The sequence below is a fragment of the Leptodactylus fuscus genome, chromosome 11, assembly GCF_031893055.1.
Source record: "Leptodactylus fuscus isolate aLepFus1 chromosome 11, aLepFus1.hap2, whole genome shotgun sequence".
NCBI classification, from domain to species: Eukaryota; Metazoa; Chordata; class Amphibia; order Anura; family Leptodactylidae; genus Leptodactylus; species Leptodactylus fuscus.
In genome coordinates, this window is record NC_134275.1 from 59272496 (window position 1) to 59288859 (window position 16364).

Genomic DNA, 16364 nt, shown 5'->3' on the forward strand with positions numbered 1-16364 from the left:
TTTTTTCACTGAGGCCCCACGTTTCAGAAATGCAACTTTTTTTGTTGCAGGTTTTGCAGCAGTTTTTTGACACAAAGTCAGGAGTGGATTGAGCAGAAGGGAGAAGTGTAAGAACTTCTTATATATTTCCCCATTCCTTTTGTAGCCACTCTTGGCATTAGCTAAAAAAAAAAAAAAAAAAAAACTAAGCAAAAAGCTGCGTTTCTGCAACTCGGGGCCTCAGCCTTAAAAGGGACGGTTTAAAAGACTACTTCCTCCATGGTTCTATTTTGGTCGAACCGCTGGTTTCTAGTGTGGTTGCAACACTGGGTCATGAGAATAGGAACCCTTCTGACATGGAAAGCCATCAGTCCCCTACAATCAATTACAGTGGCACCAATGGGACGAGCGTGTACAGAGTTCTTCAGGGACCCCTTACAGTCCCATTAGTACACAGACAAACAAGTGGGCCCTGTGGCCGAGCGCTGCTCCAGACCCAGGGGTAGAGCTCAATAAAGCTGGACCATTGTGTAAGGAAGAGACTAGAGACAATGTAGTGTTTAGTCCCTTACCCTTCTTAAGATATCTGCTTGTTGCACATAGAAGCAGAGAAAAAAGGCTTTTTTCAAAGCCACCGTGGTCTGTTGTATTGAATTGAATGGGGCTGAGATGCAATACCCCACACAACCTGAAGACAGGAGAAACTAGCCATGTTTTTCCAATACTGAACAACCCCTTTAAGCCGGGTCTTGGCCTTCTGGTTGTCATTTATACACTAACAGTCTTTACAGGATGATGTCAGTCTACCACAGATGAACAGGGAGAGCGCTGGGAGTTTATAACAAGATTTATTAGCTATAATACAAATCACATTAAGGCCCTCTGTTTGTTCCAATTACAATGAGCAGACTCGCAGCAAATACGATTCCGGCGTCAGCGGAAGGATCACATTCTCATGCACAAAATGACCCGACCATCGGACAGCGACAAACAGAACAGGAAGTAATGGGGGCCCCCAGTCACGGCGAGGCCTCCCTCCACACGGTATGGACAAGCTCCAGGGATGGTGGGTTCAGACTTTCCCTTCACATCCTGTGAGACTGACCCCAAACCAGTCACCCTGCGGCCCACCAACCAGATCTGCCCCGGGTCACGCCCACCGGGTGGGGGAGGGAAAGTCACACATTGGGTGGGGGATTTAAGTTAGCAGGAGGAGGTCTGTTATGTGTGGTCGCCGGTCATACGGGTTAGGCAGGGGAGGGGAAATTTTAACACTTAAAGGACAGTTAGTGTCTCAACAAAGAGGTAGTGAGGGCGCAGCTCATTGTGGAGTCAGTAAAAGCGGGGGCCGTCTGTTACGGGAATCAGTAGGACACGTCAGATAAAATGGAAGGGGGGGTGGTGCGATCTCACCCTTTAAGGGTCAGGCCTATAAAATAGTCAGACACATCAGAATGAGCCGGGGCAATAAGGCACCTCAGGAGATCCGTTACCACAGAGCCGACAATCCAAGCCTGAGGCGCCAATTAAAAAAAGAGAAAGAAAAATGAAGACGAAGCAGCCGGAGCAGCAGTGGTTAAACCATCAGACACATGAACATGCGTGTGATCTCCGGCCAATGTCACACATGTGTTCTCCGTGTAATCATGTACAAAGCATACAACTCATGCAGCCCCCATTAACCCTAATGTGCGGTCTGTAAGTGCTAGGATATGTAGTGTGATTTCTGTGTCCTTTTCGGGTTAGTGTCCTAAAGTTGGGGGGGGAGGGGGCACTAATACCACAGAGGAACGAGGAGAGCGTCCCCACCCAGTTCCACAATTCACAGTGCGATGTGATCCAGACCAGGGTGTAATCCACAAACACCCCCAGAAGCGGGGTCCCTCTGTCATGTGGAGGTCACACAGTCAGTGTACCAGGTATCCACTCACGATCCTTGCACAGTGTACCAGGGACGCCCCGCTCCTTAATGTACCACGATAGCCCCCCATTTTCTTCACTGGAGGGTCCATCCCGGGCTCAGACTCCAAGTCTCATATCTGTAGTGGTCCCATAGGTGAAGCCACCGGTCCTCCACAAGAGGTCAGCGAGTGGCCGAGGGGGCGGACGTTGCCTCCGGGAGAGACTCTAAGCTGTGGGGGAGGAACGGTCACAGGATGCTTGGATCTGATGGTAGCAGGCTCTCCATTGGGGACACAGGGGTTAACGGGGGAGACTGAGGAGGAGACGGAGGATTGAGGGGAGGTGTGGAGGGAGAACTTGGCGTGGGAAGGTCCATTGGAGGGCGCTGGTAGAAGAAGTACGGACACTGATGGATGAAGAGCTCAATGATTGTCTGGTAGGTGCGAGTTGCAGTCAGAGCGTCCATGGTGGTGAAGTCCGGGCGCATCAATGTTGGCCAGAAGCAGATGGACAGGTTCTCACTGGTCATCAGGTTGGTGTGATGATGCTGGCTGACCCTGAGGAAGAGCAACAATTGTCAGGAGCAGAAGAGACAACACATGTGCACACATATACTAGACTAAGTACAGATGCGCACGCACGCACGCACGCACGCACGCACGCACGCACGCACGCACGCACGCACGCACGCACGCACGCACGCACGCACACACACACACACACCGGGCCCAGGACCACGTAAACATGAAATATAGAGTAGGGTCTGCGTGAACAAACTAAAGCGGGCACAGACCCCCCACACCCCCTGTAAAGTGGGCATAGGCATACACACAGATAGGTGCGCATACAGACACTAGAGAACACAATAGAGCAAACAAATACATACTAAGTGTGCAATGGTACACACAGAAAGACAGGCACACTAGAGCAGGCCCAGGTGTGCATGTGTGTGGACAAACATGAAAACACAGATTAGAGCATGTGCACAACACAGTACTCAAATGTACACAGTAATAGGGTGCAGATAAGCACACATATGGTCTGAAACCACTGACCGGTTCAGGTGGGAGATGACGTATTTGAAGATGTCTTGATTTTCCTTAGGCAGTTTCTTCAGGAGTTCCTTCATCGCCTGAAGCTTCTGCTCTTGGTCATTGATTTCTACCAAAGACAACAAGCAAAAGTTCAAGAGACTCTAGAAATCTCTGTAGAGATCTCGACTACAGACACATCCACTGCACCATCACATGACATATAACCCACCACCCACCATGACACCACAGCCCAGATCCTCCAATTCACATAAAAATCTACTGATTAAATTTTTTATGAAATTAAACTAGCAACAAATTATTATTAATAATTTAATTAGTTACAAAATAACTATTTTGGAGCTCCCAACTCCTTAGCCCTGCTTATAATGGGGCACAGTAGGTGGCGCTCTCCTGATCTACTGCTCCGTGTCCACAGTTGATAGGAGTGGTATCTATCGCTATCGCATCTTTAGGCCGGGGTCCCACGGGCCGGAAACGCTGTGGGAAAAATCGCAGCGTTTTACAGTAATGGCAGAGTGGGTGGGATTCTAGCAAATCCCATGCCCACTTTACGGTAAAAACTGAGGTGCAGACATGTTGCGAATTCCAAAACCAGCACGGTTTTGGAAATCGCAGCAGGTCAACTATACCTACAGAAACACTGGTGGTTTGCTCATAGGTATAATAGTAGGGACAAAGGGACAAATAGGGCCGTCAACCAGGGAAAGCTTGGGACTGCCCTTGTTAGGGCGGGAGTCTGTGGGAGCCAGGGCCCGGACAGGGTGTTAGTAGGGTGTATTCCTTACTACCTGGCGTTTCTCTGTGTATCAACTGACTCCTGCCGACACTCTGGTAAGACTGTTCCAACTTTTTTACCTATGTGTGGTTTTTTTGTTGCAAGGGTATCCTATGTCTAAATAACTTTGAATATAGGTTAATTGCCCATAAACAATATCCTTTCTGTCATATATACAACTAGAGTGACTGCATTTTGTTTTTTACATAGAACAATTTTTTTTTTTTTTAAAAAAGTAATAATAAATGTTATGTTTTAATGTGGCATCAGTGCTAATATATGTAGGTATAATAGTAACAGGAAGTCCGCAGAGGAAAATTCCGCAAACTTTCTGTCTAAAGTGCTGCAAGAAAAACCGCGATGCGTTGCCACTGCGGTTTTCCCGCAGCACATTATTGCTGCAGGACGTTCCGTGGGGCTTTAGCCTTAAAGAGACTGTCCGGGCAAAAAAATATATAATTGTAAAATAGGACGGAGAAGGTAAAAAAAACAAAAAAAACCCAAAAAACAAATCCAGACTCGCTTGTCACTCCTCGCTGCTGGATCCCTTCCACTGAGGCCATCCTGGTCCATTGTTGTCTTCTGGTGGAAGGCCAAAGCAACACCTGTCCACTGAGGCGAATCAAGTGAAGTCACGATGAAGTGACCCCCAAGACGCCACAGGTAGAGACATCACATGTCCTTCAGTCAGGCTGCTGATTAGCCTCAGCGGTCACGTGTGGCTGAAACCTCCACCAGAAGACAATGGATCGGCAGGAACAAACCGCACTGGGAGCAAGGAGAGTATGATTTTTTTTTTTTCACCTCCTCTGGCCTAGTTAAAAAATAAAATTTTTGCCACAACTTCTTTAACCCTTCCTTGTGTTTCTATGAATAGACAAGCAGTCGGTATGGTGGTATTTTTAAGGCCGCTGGTGAATGACTGTCATGGCGCCAGCGATCATAGAAGTGGATAGAAATGACGCATAATCCCCCAGTCACGTCATGCACTGCCACAACTACTTACTGTAGGCTTCCACCAGCTCAGACTGTACAGTATACGGCACCAAAGGATCTGGCAGCTCTGCAAAGAAACTCTTCAAGGCTCCGGCTACAGTGTTCACTGTAAAATCCTTCTCCGCCAAGTCCAGGTTGTGATCTGTGAAGGAGACAGTTGTCAGAGAGATGAATCCGACCATCATTATTACTACGACCACCACCATCCTTATAGCACCAACATAGGTAACAGAAAGAGAGAAATGGGCAAGACGGCAGACCAAGCGATGAAGGGCAGATCAGAGAGTGCAGTAGATAGCAGCGCAGGAGGGGTCTGAGAAGGGAGACCCCAGTAATGGGGATATGACGGCATGAACATAGAGGAAGGAAAGATACCAAAAGAAAAAGTGACTAGGCAAGGACAGAGAAGAAGAAAGGAGCCCGAAGACGATGAGGGACAAAAGTGAAGACGAATGATTCTACTGATCATCATGGCCAAAACCATCATCATCACCTTGATCAAACTGTCTCTGCAGCGAGTCCATCTCGGACTTGTTGCCGCTGACGCGATAAATTCCCTCCGTGCTCATTCCTGGGGGAGAGAGAAGGGAAAACAACGTATGAAGTCAAATCATTATGTGCTGCACAACTTCATCAAACTATCATGTCAATGTCAAAGACCACAAAAATAGGAGGAGAAATCCAACCCAGTATCTGTGTCTGTAGCAGCCACTGAAATTAAATGCAGTACCAGACAAAGCCATGGATGGAGGGGGCACTATTACACAGAGTGGATGTAAAAGTGACTGTGTAATGGAGATCAGATTACAGTGTATCCAGAAATCAGAGAGACCCCACTCACCTGTGGTTTCTATGTACTCCACACACTTCTCAATGAACACAGGGATAGGCCTGTCAGAAGTCACAACATTCACCAGAGGTACCCCAAAATAGTTGCTCTCCCACGTCTGTTTGGTTAATGGTGGACGGATTTTATGGACTCGTTTCTGACAGGGAAATAAACAATAAGATATAAAAGACGCAAAACCAACCCAAAATCCTCACCCCAAACCAGGCGCACTATAATAACTTAGACAATATAACAGCACCGAGCAGTGTACAGTGCAATTCTGAGATGAAAGCTTTTTTTGTGCGAGTTCTCACCCTAGGAGGTTGTATGATTACATTACTTATCCTGTACTGATCCTGAGTTACATCCTGTATTATACTCCAGAACTGCCCTCACTATTCTGCTGGTACAGTCACTGTGTACATACATTACATATCTTGTACTGATCCTCAGTTACATCCTGTATTATACTCCAGAGCTGCACTCACTATTCTGCTGGTGCAGTCACTGTGTACATACATTACATTACTTATCCTGTACTGATCCTGCGTTACATCCTGTATTATACTCCAGAGCTGCACTCACTATTCTGCTGGTGCAGTCACTGTGTACATACATTACATTACTTATCCTGTACTGATCCTGAGTTACATCCTGTATTATACTCCAGAGCTGCCCTCACTATTCTGCTGGTACAGTCACTGTGTACATACATTACTTATCCTGTACTGATCCTGAGTTACATCCTGTATTATACTCCAGAGCTGCGCTCACTATTCTGCTGGTGCAGTCACTGTGTACATACATTACATATCTTGTACTGATCCTCAGTTACATCCTGTATTATACTCCAGAGCTGTGCTCACTATTCTGCTGGTGCAGTCACTGTGTACATACATTACATTACTTATCCTGTACTGATCCTGAGTTACATCCTGTATTATACTCCAGAACTGCACTCACTATTCTGTTAGCACACACATCACACAGGGACTGCCTTTGGCAGTGGAATCAGTGGTAGGGGCAATGTCTGCAGTGTGTACTCTAAGCGGGGCTCTAATGGGAGTTTTCGGCACTGATCAGACATTTTGGATGGAATCTCCTGACAGAATTTTTGCTTGAACACATTCATTTCAATGTCTCAAATTGCAATGCATAGAAAGACTCTAGAGGCTGAATATCTGCCCTGATCACAGGCAATAAATCTGGTTTTCAGTCTCCATGACCCAGGATCTAGGATTTGACCGGTTAGAAATTTATCAAAGTTATGAGCAAAAAGTCTATCAGGAAATTACAGTCTTTAGCGCTTCATTTACATTCTAGGGACTCCTTTATACTGTCACTCAAGTTACATCTGGCGTTACTCCAGTCACAACCAGAGCTGCACTCACTATGGGACAAGTCATGTTCACAGTAAGTCTTGTCCAGTAACCAAATCAGAGCTATAAAATCTCCTGCAATGCGCCCCCCAATTTGCATTCTGGGCTCTACAGTGACTGCAGTCTAGCCATGATGTAAGTGAGCGTCAGCCTTTGCTAATCCCTGTGTATACACCGTATACCTTCGTGGTTCTCCTCAGACTGCGCAGAATGTTTCTCTTTCGCGGATCCTCCCCATCTGCCTCATAGGAATTTGTAGTGTTGTCTTTTGGTCCCTGTGTTCCAATGTCTTCATCCTTTCTTCGCATGGGGCCGAGCTCATCATCACTGCCCACACTGAAGCTGCTGCGATAACTAGAGAATTTCCCCAGTTTGGCACACTTGGTCCGGTAGAGTACAGGTTTGGTCACGATGGATGCTTTCCTGGTCCGCTCCAGCGAGTTAGTGTCCATGTCACTGTCTGAACCGTTCCCGCTGCCGTTGGACTGCGGCTTGATAGCATTGCGGATAGTGATTATTTTTCCTTGCGTGCTGTCATGAGGCACCGAGTAAATGTTCTCTTCCTGGTTTCTCGGTTTCACGACAGAGTCTATAGGTTCAGCATAATCTGAAGGGTCAAAGGCGTCAGATGGTGGCCAAGTGATGGAGGTTAAGGACCTTCTGTGTCCGTCTCGGGACCCAGAGTCTAGGTAGGACAGGTCAGGCTTTGGTTTAAGGGGGGGAGGTACCTTGTTGTTCAGTTTGCTCTCGAAGGTGCTCATAACAGAGATGAAGGGAAGACTCTCGCTGTCCTCCAATCTAGAATGGTCTCTAGAAGGTGCGGCCAGACTCATGTCATCTCGAGAAAGGATGTGCTGGGGAGAGGGGTCTAGATCTTCCTCAGAGTCTGGCAAGTGGGAATTGCAGAGAGGAGAACCTGCGCGAGGGGAGCTAAAAACCTCCTCTGTAGTGCTACACGCTTCTGCTGTGTTGTCATACATGTGCGATGCTTCGATGATTACTTTCTTCTCAACAACATCTTTAAAGAAAGAGTAGAACATGTCTAACTTGGGTTGGGCCTGTCCACACTGTAAATTCAGGAATTTGCCTTCAATGTCTTGAGCAATCTCCTCTCCTTCGGTCAGCTGGTCTCTGGCGAGGTTATCCAAGAGATTAACAGGACCCTCGGTCAAGGCAACAAGTTGAACAGGAACAATGTCTTGTACTTCACAGAGGAAGGCCCGCAGCATGGCCAGGGAGGCACGGCGCTTCGCTGCGTAGAACACCATATAACCATGTACCAGTTTTGTCTTGCGAATGTTGAATGAGGCGTGATAGGACAAGATCAGCAGCTCCAGACGACGCTTCTGACTACCTATTGGCAAGTCAAGCAGCACCGAACCGCCGATCCCAAACTGTGATGGCCGATACGTATGAGGCTTCAGAACGTTCAGGACCTCCTCCATGTTAAAGGGGTCTCCGCACATCAAGCACATAACTATACGCAGGTCACAGTCAACCAGATCCTTGATACTTGGGGAGGAGCTCACAAGGTTTAGGTTTTTCTTGGACTCGAGAAGAAACCTCAGAATCTGACTGATCTGCTTCTCATTTATGTTGCGACCATAGCCCAGGCCGGTAGAGGCAGCATCTAGGAAAAAGCACTGCAACTTGCTGGCTATTTGATGACCCTGCTGAATGAGGCTGTGTGCGGTCTCGCCACTTGTGTCACCTCTGCGGTTGACAAGTATTAAGGTAAGGGGTAAGTTGAGCAAGTGGTTGTCCTTCCGTCCTAGACTGGACTCCCGGTTTTTCTCAATACTCTCTACGACGTAGGACAAAGACTCTTTGGAGTTGTAAAGGCAGAGGCATCCGTGAGGCATAAAGGTCGAGGTCTGAAATGAATTGACAGGCAGCCGCACATTGCCCTCAATAGGACGCAAAGACAACTCATACATCTTCCCATCGATCACATACTTGTCATCATTGGTGCAAAGGGCACGGATCTCATTAGCAAGTTCCCGAGCCAAACCGTCCTTGCCAAGGATCACCAGGTTGATTCTATCCACATTTGGGTCCTTATAGAGACGATCATAGGGGTAAGGGCACCTGGAGCTGATAAGCTGCTCTATTTTGGTGTCTACACATGAAGGGTTACTGGGGCAAGTGTCTTTTGTGGGATGATAGACAAAGTGAATGTGTTTAAGGATTAGGGCGTCTCGCTCGGCCTGCAGCTTCTGCAGAGCTTTGAAGCGCTGCTCCTCACCTAGAACTTCTTGGATGACCCCCATCTTCTCTTTGCTGGGCTTGGCATCTAGTTCCAGCTCATAGAACAACTCTGAATACTCCAGCAGAAGCTCCTGGAACTCTTCCTTGGCTTTATCAATGATCTCCTTCTGGTGCTTACTATATATGTCCATATAGACTGATTCTTCCAACCACTGATAAAATTCCTCACTCATAATAAAACTGCGAGCCTCCTCCCAGGGCTTTCCGGGAGTGATGAATGGAGATGCAGACAGGTTTTCTTTGAAGGCTTTTCTCATCTCTGCTTTCTTTCTTGCATTTCTTAGCTTTTCAAGATGACTACAATAAACTTCTGCTGCCAGCGCAGTTTCCATAATATCGTACGGTATCCGCTCGTCATCCATATTGTCTATGTGACTGGTGAGATCCCATGGGGTGTCCTCAAGAATCACAAACCAATGGGAGAAGTCAGGCTTTGATTCTAACAGTTTGGCTGCTTTGAGACAGCTCAGATGGTCTATTTCATCAAGGTCAGGCACGAGGACATCTAATGCACGGGGGAGAACTGACAAGTAAACCTTACGACGGCGTTCAATATGGTCCTGCCGGAGCCGATGGATGTGCTGCTGAAATAGCTTCTTGGCTTTATCGGTACCTTCCAAGTACACGTAATCCTGATATTCACTGCAGCTCTGCATACGCCGGCTAACGTTCAGCCACGTCTCATTGTGTGACTTGACTACTCGCCCCACCAGCCATTCATACTTGTCTTTGGCAGCTGCACTCTGCTGGCTCTGCTGCTTCAACGCCTCAAAGTAAGGAATAATCTTGGACTTGCCACGACTTTTGTCTATCAGCTGTATGAGGGCAGTAAAGGCCAAATCCACGTTGACATTGGACCTTGCTGAAGTCTCCACCACTTGCAAATTCTTTTTGTTGAGTGCAAACCCATGAGCATCCCGAATGTATCGTTCCACTCCTTCATCACATTTGGTCAGGACCAATACAATCGGCTTCTTGGTCTTGGCAAGTTGAGTGTATAGGTTAGACACAAACTTTAGTTGGTCGTCAAAATTCCTATTCATGCCACGACTGACGTCCACACACAGCAAAAATCCATCTATCAGCAGTTTGCCCTCCGGCATCTGTTTCTGCTCAAAGTCCTGCTCCAGTCCTAACTGATCTGTGCAAAAATACATGAGTTTCTCGGCAGAGGCAAGTTTACTGGATGCGGCTCGCTTGATGTATGGTTGCAGCGCCGTACTGCGATGAGGCTGGAAAGTCTGGTCATCTATAAACTCTGTCTGTTCCACTACATGCACCTTGCACTCCACACAATCTTCAAGTGTCCGGGCAACTTCCCCCCAGTACAAGAAGTGGTCATTGTTCACGACACGGCCCCCAAAGTCACTAGTGCTAAGGACGGATGTGTGGTCCAAGTGGAAGTCATCCGCACTGGGTCGTACAAATCGGTTGCACAGACATGACTTCCCGATGCCACACTGCCCCTTTTCTTTTTCTGTGCCGGACAAGCCCACCACACTGATGCTATAAGTGGGCACCCGCACATCTTGTTTCCGTGCCATCATCATGGCGCCGCACTCATCCTGCCCACATCAACACCTGCTGGGGTGAGGCTTGGTAATGGCACTCCATGCACAGACTCTTCGAAAGGACAAGACACGCCAGGACGTTGCGATTCGAATCCTGGTCTTTGTTACACCCCCTTCAGATTGGCAAAATGGGTTCCTAGAAGGAGGAGCCGCGTCGTGTATCACCACCATGCCAGCCATACATGGCGCTCATCGTCAGGTTTTTGGTGCAATCTGAAAAATAAAAAATAAAAAACACAAGTGTCAGTGGTGACGAGATGAAGAGCGAAAGATTATACAGAATGTGCAATATTCAGAGCGACGCTCAGTGAGGATGCGCTGTGTAAGGTGGCGCCGGGGACAAGGGTTTTGTAAAAGTAATATAAAACTAAGGTGAATGGAGAATGAGCCAAGATGGCAACCTCCAGCCAGGTGACATACTAAACAAGACGAGCCATGCCCCAGTACCATTCAATAAACTTTATGTATACAATTTCAAATGACACCAAAAGAGGACGAGTTGTGGTCATCACTAGAAGATCTATATGGCTAGACAGCTACATAGCGCCCCCACAGACCGAGCAAAGCTGACTCACAAGAAGGGGCTAACTTCACAGTAAAAAGATAACCTATCACAAAGAGCGACCATCTGAAAAATTTGGGTGATAACCAACATGGCTGTCATAACATCCCCTCCGGAGGTTGCTCAGCTTTTACAGACTCCAGAGGAGAGGGAAGAGTATGGAGACAGCATTATAATAAGGAATATCATGGTGGACATATTGGCTTCAGTCACGGGGCATTAGCTGCAACGCAATGGCAAAGACTTCCATTATGGGAGGTAAAAAAGCCAAAGCTGACCTATCCCTGGCGCCCGCGTCCTCTGCTCCGGCACCCACAGGACGTTATACACAACACAAAAATCAATACAACAAATAGAAGCGAACAAAGAAAATATGGCACAACATGGCCGCCACAAGAGACAGTAAGTGTGTGCTGGGGTCACAAGTGCCCAAACTAGACACAGCCATGAGGGGCAGAACAAACTGCAAGTCCAGGACAAGTCCAGCCATGTCAGACCCTCTGCTGCTGCTTGTACATATCTCCACATGGCTCAGTAAAACCTCATTCACACGGGGCACGGGATCGTGTATTTTGGTCCAGATGCGAGAAGCCGCATTAGAATTGGACCAAAATGCGCCAGCCACGACTGTCACGGCTTCCCGCTCCGGAGTAAGCCCAAATAAATGGGCCTAGTCTGGGGGGTGCTGTCATGAGGCGGACGCCGGGGCTGGATCAGCTGCAGAATCCGCCTGAAGAAAGGGCAGCTCGCTTCTTTTTTACCATGAGCAGGAACATACTGCTCACGGAAAAAGGAAGCTAGCGGTCTACATAGACCTCCATTGTGAGGGGCGGATTCTGAGGTGGATTCGGAGTCAGAATCCGCCCTGTGTGAACGAGCCCAAATACATGTGAAGAAACCAACACGGTAAAACACAAATATACAGAGGACAAGGAGCCGCAACTCTTCATTTATGTGACAGAACCCACTAACAGACCATCTCTTATGACACCTTCACCGCCATCATCACTGGGCTGCCCCCACCTCACACGACCCATCAATTTCCACTGGGATGTTCTTCCTACTCTTAAGGGAGGGTTCACATGGTGTAACGTGCCGCGTGATGTGGCACGTCTACGCCGCGGGACCCTTTTCGGGCCGTACACGCTCCCATTGATTTCAAAGGGAGCGGGATTGTATGCGCCGCGCTAGTTTGCGGCCGTGATGTTGCGGCCGCAAAATCACTGCCGCAAACTAGCGCGGCGCATGCGATCCCCGCTCCCATTGAAATCAATGGGAGCGTGTACGGCCCGAAAAGGGTCCCGCGGCGTAGACGTGCCACATCACGCGGCACGTTACACCGTGTGAACTCTCCCTTAAGACCTGAGTAGATTAACCTCTACCGCTCCCCCTCCCCCCACCAATCTACTACTCACCACTGCCCATACAGCTGTAGTCCACTAAACTGGCCCCCCACTCATCAGTCTCCATATCGCTGTAGCTCACTACACTGCACCCCACTTATCAATGCCCATATAGCTGTAGTCCACTACACTGCACCCCACTTATCATTGCCCATATGGCTGTAGTCCACTATATTGACCCCCAGTCATTATTTCCCATATAGCTGTAGTTAGGCTGGTCCTAGTGTCACCACCGTGCTCCTCCTCCAGTCACATATATTATGCCCCCGCCCCAATACAACAGGGGAGAGTGCAGGTTGTCATCCTCAGTTCAGTACACATTAAAGGGGTATTCCCATGTACATAACCATTTTTAAACTTGTAGATGATTAAAAGTGAAACATTTTCCCAAATATAAGTAATTAAACATTTTGCAGAGTTTTAAAGATTTTCTCTACATATCTTGTGGTCACAGTCTGTTGTCTTGTTCAGTTGCCAGTAGATATGACCATGAATGCAGGAACTTTCTAAGGTCAGAAAATCAGCCATGATTTCTTTATTGTGGCCGGGATATCTTCTGAGACATGTAGTGTCTCCTGCCTGATAACCCAGGTACAATGAGAATATCATAGCTGGGTTCCTGACAAGTCCCAGACCATAGAAAGTTCCTACATTGGTGGTCATATCCATTGGTAACCGATCAAGACAACAGACTGTCACCACTAAGATGGTTAGAGGAAATCTTCAAAACTCTGCAGAATTTTTAATTACTTATATTTGCAAAAATGTTTCACTTTTAATTATCTACAAATATAGATCTGATTATGTACATGGGAGACCCCTTTAAGTGTAGGTATCAGCCAGAACACCACTAGTGAGTAGCACACTGGGGTGGGGTAGAGTTGGGGGGTTTAAAATGTAACCTGTGTGCTTGGGGCTGCAAAGCCCCTGACCTTTTGTGTACAGGACAAGGCATGGCCAAAAAGAATATTAGCGCAGCATACCGCCGGTGTGCGAGTGCCGTATAGTGAGCGCCCCTTATAAGTACACGCCATATTTGTCGGCAGCAGAAAACTCTGATGGATGATATAATGAGTCAGCTGGGTCCAGTGATGTTATATGACGTGACACAATAGTATGCGCTCAGCAAAGTACTATGTGTAGTTTTCACAAGCACACACAAAAGCAGGTGCACTGTGTGCTCACTAAGGATCAGTGCGGTGTAAGGGCACCACGTGTGTAGCGTGTATACATACAGTAAGTATTGTAGGGCTGGGTCATTTTTTTGCCTCCATGTCCTCCGGTCTCACATGGTCACTGGCTAAATGAAATGACAATGACTGTACACCAAATAACCAGAATTCAGTGTGCCACACACATGTGCAGTCTATATCATGTATGTGAGGGCAAGTCATGCAGGAATGTGCGACACACATATGCATGTCAGTGTGTGACACGTGTGTACGTCACACATATGAATGTGTGGTGCGTGTCATGTGTGTGTGTCACACTTATGCATGTGCGGTGTGTGTCACAAAAGTATGTGCAGTGCATGTGTGTGCCACACGTATGTATTTGCGATGTGTGTGCCACAGATATGTATATGCAGTACGTGTCATGTGTGTGTGTCACATGTATGTATGCGCAGTACGTGTCACATTTGTGTGTCACATGTATGTATGCGCAGTACGTGTCACGTTTGTGTGTGTATGTATGTTCAATGTATGTCATGCGTGTATGCCACATGTTTGCATGTGCAGTGCATGTCATGTGCGTGCCATACATCTGTATGAGCAGTGTATGTCACGTATGTGTCACCCATGTGCAATGTGTGTCATGTATGTGAAATGTGGTATGTCATGTGATGTATGTGCAGTGTCATACCACAGGTCAGCACACATGAGATGACACAATAGGGTGTCCGCCCCGTGCCGGGTGTAGCGAGCTCAGCCCTCGGGTGTAGGGCGCCCCCTATCATGTGGCTCAGCTGTCAGCTCTCTCACCCGTCTGTCTCTCGGGCGTGGATCAGGCCGCGGTTTCCGGGAGTATCCAGATGACCAGGGGCAGTGCGGCCTACATGCGACTTCCTTCCGTCTCCGCCCGGCCAGGCTGGGGAAAAGGCCGCGGCCGCTTCCTATATTTGGGTGATTCGGGTGACGGCGGATCCCCGGCCGCGGTTTCCGGGTGTATCCGGGTGACTCGGGAGTCTCCTCCTGTAATGGCGGCTCCTTCCTTCCGGCGGGCGCGCGGGCGCGGGCACGACAGAAGGAGAAAGGGCGTCGGGGGCGCGCCGGGAGCGCCTCCGGAAGTCGGTCATGTTACTACTCTCATCGCCATTCCCAGCAATAGTTCTGAAGGCACCGGAAGTGGCCGGACGCCATGTTGGTACTCCGGAGCCTTTGGATTTTTTTTTCTTATAATAACTTTATTCATACACGGTCTATTCAGACACTGCGGTAATCTCTGCACAGACGTCCCCCACTGTCTGAGAACTGTGTAGAGCTCAGGAATCTGCCCCAGACAGTAATAGATTGTACCCTAAATAATCTGCTCCTGACAGTAATAGATTGTACCCCAAATAATCTGCCCCAGACAGTAATAGATTGTACCCTAAATAATCTGCCCCAGACAGTAATAGATTCTACCCCAAATAATCTGCCCCACACAGTAATAGGTTCTACCCTAAGTAATCTGCCCCATCCAGTAATAGACTGCACCCTAAATAATCTGCCCCAGACAGTAATAGATTTTACCCCAAATAATCTGCCCCATCCAGTAATAGACTCTACCCTAAATAATCTGCCCCAGACAGTAATAGATTGTACCCTAAATAATCTGCCCCAGACAGTAATAGACTCTACCCTAAATAATCTGCCCCAGACAGTAATAGATTGTACCCTAAATAATCTGCCCCAGACAGTAATAGATTCTACCCCAAATAATCTGCCCCATCCAGTAATAGATTGTACCCTAAATAATCTGCTCCAGACAGTAATAGATTCTACCCTAAATAATCTGCTCCAGACAGTAATAGATTGTACCCTAAATAATCTGCTCCAGACAGTAATAGATTCTACCCTAAATAATCTGCTCCAGACAGTAATAGATTGTACCCTAAATAATCTGCCCCTGACAGTAATAGATTGTACCCTAAATAATCTGCTCCAGACAGTAATAGATTGTACCCTAAATAATCTGCCCCTGACAGTAATAGATTGTACCCTAAATATTCTGCCCCTGACAGTAATAGATTGTACCCTAAATAATCTGCCCCTGACAGTAATAGATTGTACCCTAAATAATCTGCCCCTGACAGTAATAGATTGTACCCTAAATAATCTGCTCCAGACAGTAATAGATTGTACCCTAAATAATCTGCCCCTGACAGTAATAGATTGTACCCTAAATATTCTGCCCCTGACAGTAATAGATTGTACCCTAAATAATCTGCTCCAGACAGTAATAGATTGTACCCTAAATAATCTGCCCCTGACAGTAATAGACTGCACCCTAAGTAATCTGCCCCATCCAGTAATAGACTGCACCCTAAATAATCTGCCCCAGACAGTAATAGATTCTACCCCAAATAATCTGCCCCATCCAGTAATAGACTGTACCCTAAATAATCTGCCCCAGACAGTAATAGATTGTACCCTAAATAATCTG

General features: G+C 47.4%; 2 protein-coding genes across 2 annotated transcripts in view; one reads left to right on the forward strand and one right to left on the reverse strand.

The window, feature by feature from the left end:
• Nucleotides 1-16364, forward strand: part of BRWD3 (bromodomain and WD repeat domain containing 3) — a 356261-nt gene that overhangs the window by 242211 nt on the left and 97686 nt on the right. The gene's annotated exons all lie outside the window — the stretch shown is intronic.
• ARHGAP35 (Rho GTPase activating protein 35) lies at nt 809-14932 on the reverse strand. Its single transcript, XM_075259243.1, has 7 exons — nt 14702-14932; nt 7098-10967; nt 5549-5693; nt 5201-5278; nt 4718-4849; nt 2937-3042; nt 809-2438 (listed from the first exon to the last, which is right to left on the reverse strand). Exons 2-7 carry the CDS (start codon nt 10731-10733, stop codon nt 2129-2131), a joined length of 4407 nt encoding a protein of 1468 aa, XP_075115344.1. The 5' UTR covers nt 10734-10967; nt 14702-14932; the 3' UTR covers nt 809-2128.

Excerpts from the sequence above, each read along its gene's own strand:
- ARHGAP35 (XM_075259243.1), bottom strand. The coding sequence starts at position 10,733 with ATGATGATGGCACGGAAACAAGATGTGCGGGTGCCCACTTATAGCATC. Across the intron at positions 3,043-4,717 it reads TGAGCTGGTGGAAGCCTACA|AAATCAATGACCAAGAGCAG; the intron begins GTAAGTAGTTGT and ends TGTCTTTGGTAG. Across the intron at positions 2,439-2,936 it reads GTCATCTCCCACCTGAACCG|GGTCAGCCAGCATCATCACA; the intron begins GTCAGTGGTTTC and ends GCTCTTCCTCAG.